Below are 7,552 nucleotides of genomic sequence, written 5' to 3'. Positions count from 1 at the left end.
TCAACTACCACCTTTCAGCCCTCTACATATCAGTCCCTTCATGTTTTTTTTCAATTACCTACTGCAGTGGAGATTTTACTATTAGGATTCATAGCTCACAGCATCGCAAACATTCACATGGGTGCATATTCCAACTGAAATTGTAATCAATATTGCAAATGTATGTACATGCCTTAATCTTTCAGGGCTTTTACCACATGCCTACTTGGTAATTCAAGCATAATCCTGCATTTTTACTATAGTGTTAGAAGTTGCCCATCGTGTATTTCTAAAACTGCAGTCGAACAAGTCTTGAATGGAAGAGGCACGTGTTAAAACTCATACAGCTGAAAATAGCAAAATCTCCTCCCAGTGGTGCAGCAACAGTGGAGACACAGTAGCCTACAACAGATATGCAATAAAAAAAAAAAAGCAAGACAACCTGAGCTTGACCTTTAAAAACAAGGAAAGTAATATTTGGTGGACTTATTTGGAAGTGAAATTTTGTAACTCAAATATTCAAATCTGTAAGACAGAGCGAGGGAAGAGGAAAGGAAAGGAGGGAGAATATGAGAGAGAGAGAGAGAGAGAGAGAGAGATTTACTCTCTCTCTCTCTCTCAGCCAGTGAAAGGCCCTGCATGATTGGTTGACATCTCTCCCAGTGCTATTATTGGCTCAGGCCGGTCCCGCTCAACCTGTTCGCAAATATTTTCCTTCTCAGGAAACTTTCTTGTAAATCAGGAAGATGTCCACATTCCTTCATTTGTTTTTTGTTTTTTTGGACTCCTCACCTGGCTGGGGAGAGGGAGGGTGGAGAGAGAGACAACAGAGAGAGTCAGCACTGTCTGAGGTTGTGGAGACGTTTAACAGCTTCTTCACTGTTTGTGCAGATATTGACAGTAGGTACATGTTAGACTACTAGTTTGGAGAAAGTCTTGTCTTGAGGCATCTGAGAAGTTGATTTCAACAAGTTGTAAGGTTTGTCTTGAAAAGAGTGTCGTCAGAGTGTCATCTTTAAATAAGGAAGCTTCCTGCAGACCAATTGGGGAATTCCAATTCATTTTACGGTCAGTATGCATGACTTCCTAGTTTTGAATGGCTTTTTTTACATTTCAAGTTTATTTTTAAACTTTTTACTTCATTTCATCTCACCGCGTACAATGAGCCATTCAGGCTTTAGACCTAGGTTTAAAATTGTGTTTACAGGCCCTAATATTGGCATCTCTCAGAGTATTGGCAGCTTTTTTCATCCAAAGCTCAAAGGAGTTTGCGGTGCTGCCCCTTTTAAAACACAGACATTACTGGCTGTTATCCTACAAAGTTACTCAAAGGTACTCAATGCATATAATCTCTGTTTATTGTTGTGGTTGGTGAGGAGAACCTTGCTGCGAGGGGGCGCCACTATAGCCTGTATATAGTGGAAATACTGCAGTTTAAATGCCTTCAGATTGGTGCTGGCAACAGATTTTAGATTCGATCTCACTGTTTCAATCTGTAAAGGAAATCTAGGACACATGACGTAATCACCCATACACTGTTACATGTATTGTAGTCCTTTATAGTTGCCCGAAGTAAAGTTTTATTGGTTAAACTTTATCAGACTACAAAGTAAACCTATGGAATAGGAGAGAGAGAAGAATGGCAGAGAATGGGGAGAGGAGTGCAGAGCGGATGGAGAAGAGGAGGAAAGGAGAGGTGAAGAGGAAGTTCTCTGATTTCTGCATGCTGCTGCTGGCTCTGCTCCAGCTCACCACACCCACCTCAGGTAAGAGAACGACTCAAGATTTAAGATTCAACATTTATTGTTTCTATTTTGCTCAAAGTTTGAAAGGAATTGTCTCAGTGCATATTCACATTAAATACAAGATCCCAAAATTCAAACATCCACATACCGCTGACCTAAAAAAAAGGGGTACCATTAAAAAACGAAAAGACTTTTTTCCAGCGGCTATTATAATGTCCTGTGTATTAACTTATCCTCATCAATTCTGGAAACATCTTTGTCATTTCTGAAATTTCATTGATGCTCTTGTCTTTTTGTGACATTTTACAATATGATATCTTTGGTTTGGCTTAATCCCAGGGTGATGGAACATTTTCTACCATTGAGGAAGCAATGTAATCTATTAATTACAGTAAACACAAAGTAAAAAATGCAAGAATTAGAGGACACTATCTATTGGATATCCTTAGGCTTGACCCTGCATTCTCCATTATGCCATTTTTAGATATTTTCCACCTCAAATCTATGAGCAAATAAGAGGAAAAGATGGATGCACACCATCCCAGTTGTTGAAATTGAGAATTTTAGTGTTTCATGGTCTACTTCCTCTTTCTGTAGTCTTTCCATCCTATCAAGAAAATTGTCTGGGGGAAACACTCGTAGCCAGTCATTAGAATATTCAAATGTTTAGAAGAGAGTGGAGGAACTTTGCCTACGGTCACTGAGGAAAGCTAGTGAATGCTTGAGTCTCAGGTGGCGATCCTGATTTCTGAACACTACACAACAAGGACGGGTATCTGTTTTTGGTACAGCATGTAACAAAAGCTCAGCTCTTCATCACCCAAGTATGTTGTAGACAATGTCTAGGTCATTGATACGACCTGTTGAGGTCTGAGGCTACCTTTACCCACGGGGAGAAACTCAGATTTACCTGTTTGCCTCTATCTGATCTTTTCATGGCTGTCTTAACAAGGGAAAGATCAGATTCCACGTGGGTTCTGTCTGGCTACGGTTACGCGCGTCATTTGGATTTCTGAGATCTCATTCTAAAGGTCGGATGTCATGAGATCACATCAGAATACTGTATGCTTTTGTTTGGCCTGGAAATGGTTGCTATGTGTCTTCAATATTACGTAATTTAAATCTGTGTGTTCCCACTCTGCCTCTCCTTCTCCTCTTTGCATTGCTTGTATGCACATTGTGGCTGGATTGCTTCCTGGCTATGTGGGATTCTGATCACAATGCGAACCACTTCAGTATCTGGTTTTGACGACCCAATAGCAATGTGAGGAAACTCTGTGTGTCTAGACCAGTCACTTAATGCATCCTGGCATGATGACCAGATGATAAAAGTTGTATTGGAAGGCAATAGGTTAATAGGTTAAAAATCAGATCTTTGTGTAAATCCTGTGATAGGTGATTGTTGAGGAGAAGATCACAAAACTTAACTCATAAAACAGACCTATGTAGACATTTTGTTTCAAGCTACATTCCAATTCATAACTTTGGCTCTTTTAATTCATTCAGTGGCAGCAACTACACTGGGTAATAATGGTGCTTTTGATGATCTGTGAATGTATGCAATGTTATGTCTATTGTGTCATTTATTTGATTCAACTCTTTGCGCTCTTTTGTCTAAACCTCTGGTCCCTACATCCCCCCTCCCTCCCCCTTCCTCCATCTCTTTATCACACATAACAACAACAACAACAACACAATACCCAATCACTTTTTCAGCCCAGAACAACACCAGCACTTCCCCTAACAACACCACCGACGCTTCATCACCGAGCCCTGCAGCTCTCAGTTACAGCACACTCCCGGCTGACATCACCGTGGCGGTCGGGGAGCCTGCGGTGTTTCGCTGCGGAGTGTCACCCACCTCGTCCGAACTCACACTCACGCTCTATGGGAGTCATGGCAACCACAGTGTCACCTGCCCTGGAGGTGCAGCGGAGGATATCCCACAGGTGAGACGGTGACCTTTGACCTCTTCATTCTCTCTCTCTCTCTCTCTCTCTCTCTCTCTCTCTCTCTCTCTGTATTTCACTCTAGCTCTTCTTCTTTTTTATCTTCCTCTCTCCTCCTCTCTCCCTTGGTGACACTGTCTTACTGCCACACACAGCGATGGGCAGTATTTAAATTACATGTATTTGAAATATGTATTTTAATTACTTTTTAGTATTTTGTAATTTGTATTTGACCTGAGTGAAAAAAAAACAAAATGCAATTTGTAGCAAGATACTTTTAGGCGTAGAATCTTTGTATTTAAAATACTTAAATAACTTTTTTTTATATGTAAGACTAAATGAAATGGGGAGTTCAAATATTTAGATTTCCATAAGTTTTGAGATGCAGCCCTGTTTTGACTGATCCTATGGACATGTGTCACATGACTTGCTTGATGCATGTGCCAGCTGGGAGTGACTACATGAGTTAAATTAGTTGTACTCAAAAGCAACTAAAAAGAAACGGAAAGCGAGTAAACAGTGATTTGCTAACTGTTGAAATCTAAGGAAAAGTACACACTTAAAAATAAAAATACTTAAATACTTAATATTTGTTCATTAATCATGTTCACTAAGAGGCAAAAAAGATTACTAAATATTTAGATAAATAAGGTTTAGTTGTCCTTTTTCTTTTATGCAAGGCAGCTGTTTGGGGCTTCATGCTTGATTTATTATTTGTTGTCAAATAGACACCTAAAGGAAAATGACAATTATGTTTCAGTGTAGGCCTATGTATTTTTGTATTTGAAAATACAAATGACAGGTATTTTTTAATTTTAATTAAATACATTTGCTCACACCAGTAACTTGTCATTTATTTTGATACATTTAATGGTCATGTATTTGTATTTTGTATCTAGATACATTTTACTGTATTTTTGCCCATCTCTGGTCACACACACATACATACACCAGCTCTTAACTGCCCTCTGACCATCACACTAGAAAGAGCTGTTGTTGTTGCATGTTTCATGGGTTCAATGATTTTACTTGAATTGTACATGGTCCTTTATTGGTAGAGCAAGTTTCATGCTTCTGGGGGCTATGTAACTTATTCATAACTCAAAAAATGAAGGGTGTGTTATGTGAACATAAGGCTTTCTTTTTTCTTAATTACTAAAAACCAAACCGACGTACAGACAGCAGCAGCAACATTATACAACATTATCAGCCAACCATGCTGAGGTGAGCCTGTACTTAAGAGTCAGATTTCTCTAAAATCTGTCCCAGGTGACCCTGAATCACATAGAGGGTATAGTGTATCATAATATATAAGACCCAAGCCAATAATCTAATTTAATGTACATTGTCTATTGTGCTACCTGGCTTGGTCTGTGGTTTAGAACAAGGATTTGATTTGATTTGATTTCCTCTCCTCTTTCTTTTCTTCTATATTCATTTTATTCTCTTTTCTCCCCCTCGTCCTCTCCTCTTGTTCCCCCTTCTCCATTCCCTTCTCTGTCTCTCTCTACATTTCTCTGTCCCTCTTCCCCTCTCCTTCCTCCCCCTCTTCATCTCTGCCTCCCTCCTCTCCCTCTCTCCAGGCTGTCCATGGGAGTTGTACGGAGGAGAATGGACAGTTGCTGGCTGTGTGGACCATCAGGGGAACCTCCTTCTCTGACAACTCCACACGAGTCGTATGTAGGCGGCCGGGCCACCCGGATGCACCCGTCGCCTTCCTGCATGTTTATGGTGACGACTCCTTTATCCCCTTCCTCTGCTTCATATCAAAATTTAACAACATTGAATCCTAGAAGCAATAAAGGCAAAGCTTTGAAACTAAAGTGTGACTGACTTACCATTGTCCTCACCTGGCATCATGATCAGAACTGCCTGAAACCACAGGACATCAACCTGGAACAGGCTGATGATACAGCACACAAATTCATTTCAGTGCAGCCAGTTTACATTAGCCACATTGCGTTTCCATGTGTCCATTTTAATATACATACATTTCTCTGAGTGAAACCCATGGACAGTAAATACTCACAGGATAGCATACAATAGCAATCGCCAAGACACAGCTTTAGTTACTGTTTGTCATTATGACGTTGGTACAAGCAGGTCTCTCAGGTTTTGCAAGCCTACCAAAACATCTTTGGAAATGCTCCTCTATGAATGAAATACAGTTTTTTTCTAGTACATATCAACACATAGTCTTCCAGCCGTACCTCTACCTTTTGGTCACATTTGGCTCAGTTATATCTAGATAAACATGTGGATGGAAGATAGTTTGATTTGAATTAAATGAAAAATTAAATTGGTAAATGTTTTCTCACTTAAGAGTTTTGTTTTACCTCTGATAATGGTGAATATATCCTTTATTTAATGGATAAAATAATCTCTCTCATGCAAAGCACATATCGAGGGCTTGGAGCCAAAGGGGCGTGAGTGCGATTTTGGGCAAATATGAGTATTATAAATTGATTGATACATTTTTTCTGTTAAAAACTTTTAATAAACCTTTTTAATAAACCTCTATAGACATAAGAAACTACTTTTGATTCGAAACTACTACTTTTTTTTTTTCTTTTGCTAGTATAATACATTTTTGTATGTGTCCCAGGACACATCAATCATTCAAAGACCTGTAAAACTCCTCATAACACTGAGGAAGAACTTCAGCTACCAGCAGTCTTAGAGCTCATCTTGACCAGTTCACACTCCTAACATTATAAAATAACATTTTGAATCTATAGGCCTAAGTATTTCATGGGAATATTAACATATTTACATTCATTTAATATTGACCTAGAATATTAATTAGGATATGAATAGGATACTAAAAATGATGTGATCATGCTGCCATGCTAGCATTACTTACGTCAGCATGCATTTTGAGCATTTTGACCCTTTCCTCCTCATCTCCCTCACTTCTCTCCTTCCCCCTCTGTCCTATTTCCTCCTGTCCTAGATGATGGCAATAACTTTGCCACTCTCATTGGCTGTGCCATCGGAGGCTTCTTTGGAATCCTGTTGGTCTTCGGTTTATCTTACACTGTGCTGCGGAAATCTGAGAGACTCCAGAGGTGTTTCGGTAAGTAGTGCTTCACTTTTAAAAGGATACCTTAATATTTTGAAATGTATTCAGTTATTTTTGTTTCCGTTGTGAGCATTCTTATCTTTCCTCGTTAAAACCGATTGGTAGTTCCAGTTTGGTAGTTCCAGCTTATCATCTTTGCATATAATCTTTATAAGATTTGTATTATCTTGAAACCAAGCCATTCATGACAAAGAATCACACAGTAATAGTTATTCTTGTGTAGAAATGTAAAGCTGAGATAAATAGATTGAACAGAGATTGAAAATAGAAAAGTGATGTATGATCTCTTTGTGCCTTTAGGAGGAAAAGAAGAAGACGATGATGTTATCACAATAGTAACAAAGGACTAAAAAGAGAGGCAAAGCTGAGAGAGACTTTGATTTGATCACAGCAGATGATGAAGATGATGCTTTGTAATTTTTTAATTACTAAAATACTAAAAAAGATACTAAAAAAAGAATATGCATAAAGAGAAAGAATCGTGATTGGTTTGCAGTGCTTAAAAACGCGAGCCCCACCCAACCGGGAAGCCGGGCCACATTAAACAAACTCACATCAAATAACCGGCACAGTTTAGTCAGAGCCACGGAGCTGACAGGTTGTGTGATTGTGGTGGGCTGGTCTGGACAAAAGTCCAGGTCCATCCCATTGTCTCAATGTGCTGCTCCTTTCACCTTCTGCAGTTCCCACTGTCACATCAACTCACCTGAAGGGATTCTTTGCTACATTGAGCTTGCCTTATTTTGTGGTATGTGGGGCCTTGTCTGTGGTGCTGAAGTTGCATTAGATGTCTGTGT

At 39.3% G+C, this 7,552-nt stretch overlaps 1 protein-coding gene across 1 annotated transcript; it reads left to right on the top strand.

Annotated features, from left to right (window-relative positions):
• The first annotated feature begins 786 nt into the window (after positions 1-786).
• Positions 787-7,215, top strand: LOC139649243 (uncharacterized). The gene is made up of 6 exons (XM_071525591.1): positions 787-1,047; positions 1,581-1,745; positions 3,441-3,673; positions 5,257-5,404; positions 6,627-6,749; positions 7,056-7,215. Exons 2-6 carry the CDS (start codon positions 1,619-1,621, stop codon positions 7,103-7,105), a joined length of 681 nt encoding a protein of 226 aa, XP_071381692.1. The 5' UTR covers positions 787-1,047; positions 1,581-1,618; the 3' UTR covers positions 7,106-7,215.
• Positions 7,216-7,552: the final 337 nt, after the last annotated feature.

The sequence above is a fragment of the Centroberyx affinis genome, unplaced genomic scaffold (assembly GCF_046629955.1).
Source record: "Centroberyx affinis isolate AG114_WGS23_722 - 3 ecotype Tasmania unplaced genomic scaffold, CSIRO-AGI_Caff_v1 ptg001306l_1, whole genome shotgun sequence".
In the NCBI taxonomy this organism is placed as follows: domain Eukaryota; kingdom Metazoa; phylum Chordata; class Actinopteri; order Beryciformes; family Berycidae; genus Centroberyx; species Centroberyx affinis.
Note: the sequence above shows the minus strand (reverse complement) of the source record. Positions and strands in the feature narration are given on the sequence as shown.